The 1471-nt window shown below is 41.7% G+C and overlaps 1 protein-coding gene across 1 annotated transcript; it reads left to right on the top strand.

Moving 5' to 3' along the window:
• Positions 1 to 380: 380 nt before the first annotated feature.
• LOC121964538 (receptor tyrosine-protein kinase erbB-2-like) lies at positions 381 to 1260 on the top strand (the record flags this gene model as incomplete). The annotated part of the gene is made up of 4 exons (XM_042514743.1): positions 381 to 535; positions 620 to 667; positions 767 to 905; positions 1130 to 1260. Coding segments are annotated over 4 exons (473 nt in total), but the record flags the coding sequence as incomplete, so codon positions are not given.
• Positions 1261 to 1471: the final 211 nt, after the last annotated feature.

Genomic DNA, 1471 nt, shown 5'->3' with positions numbered 1-1471 from the left:
AAAGTTCCCTCCAGACATGTTTAAAAGTATGTAAAATACTCTGCTATGATAATTTTTGTTTTTAATTTAGGCTTTTTTTATCACATCTTATTGATTAAACAATGACTTAATTAAACAAGAAAAAAACAAAAAAAAAACAAAAAACACATGAAACCACCAGTCCTGCATCCACTTCCAGCTGAGGACCTTGCCCCTTGCTTCAGCAGCACATTTCATGCCTGTCTCTACTATAAAAACTACAAAATAAAATCCAAAATGGCCAAAAGATAATTAAAATGCATTCAAACCCATTATATTATTGTGTATTTGTGCAATACGCTTATGTAATTGCACTTTCTTTTTCTTCTTTTTTTTCAAAATTTCTTTTTGTGTGTCTTCAGGGTGCAGAACATTGTTCAGAGTGTCGAAACTTTCAGGACGGTGAGTTTTGTGTGGATCATTGTCCCAGTGGTGTGAAGGAGGATCAGCAGACTGTGTGGAAGTACAGCAACGCTACAGGACACTGTCTGCCCTGCAACACAAACTGCACGCTGTCGTGAGTGCACACTGCATCATGAACACAAGCACACACTGCACACACAACGAGAATGATTTCACACCCAGTGTCTCTGTGTTTCAGCTGCACTGTGATGGACGAGAGAGGCTGCCCCATTGATACCAGGACAGGGTGAGCTGCTTCAACTGTTGAGATACTTAAATGGTGCGGTGGTGGATTTTCTCAGTGCTTATTTTGAGGAACTGTGTTTAACTCTTTATCTCTCTTTAGACCGGGTACAACCATCGCAGCTGCAGTGGGTGGCGTGGTGCTCTTCTTCATCCTGCTCGCTCTGCTGGTCTTCTACCTGAGGAGGCAGAAGAAGCTGAGAAGGAAGGAGACAATGAGGAGGATCCTGCAAGAACATGAGGTGGGCACCGAGCATGATCACTAGTTACAGATACTGATGTTTTATCATTAAAGTTGCTTTGCAGACAAAATTGTGAGTTTATTTGCTGGAAGTTAAATGCTTGACATGAATGATACTTCATTGTTTTAAGTTAAAAATCAGAGCAAAGTGTAGTTCTTAGGCTCCTCTTGGGTGTTTTAGCATGCAATCAAGGAATCTGTTTTCTGCCTCCTTCATCTGTGCAGCTGGTGGAGCCTCTAACACCCAGCGGCGCATCACCCAATCAGGCTCAGATGCGTATCCTGAAGGAGACTGAGTTGAAAAAACTCAGGGTGCTGGGTGCAGGGGCCTTTGGTACTGTTTACAAGGTATGTGTGTCAGTTCTTTAAAAAGCAGCTTCCTCGTTTTCTAACCTTGGCCCTTCTTAGTATCTAAGGGACTAATGGGAACAACAGTTCTTGAAATCACTATTGAGCCAATCCACTGCAGCTGGCAGCAGGGAAACAGGCTGTAATGAGACCACTCGGGGCATGTGTGCACCAGAATATATATTTATATATATATATGTATATATGTCCATTAAAATT

This window comes from Plectropomus leopardus, unplaced genomic scaffold (genome assembly GCF_008729295.1).
Source record: "Plectropomus leopardus isolate mb unplaced genomic scaffold, YSFRI_Pleo_2.0 unplaced_scaffold15904, whole genome shotgun sequence".
In the NCBI taxonomy this organism is placed as follows: domain Eukaryota; kingdom Metazoa; phylum Chordata; class Actinopteri; order Perciformes; family Serranidae; genus Plectropomus; species Plectropomus leopardus.
Note: the sequence above shows the minus strand (reverse complement) of the source record. Positions and strands in the feature narration are given on the sequence as shown.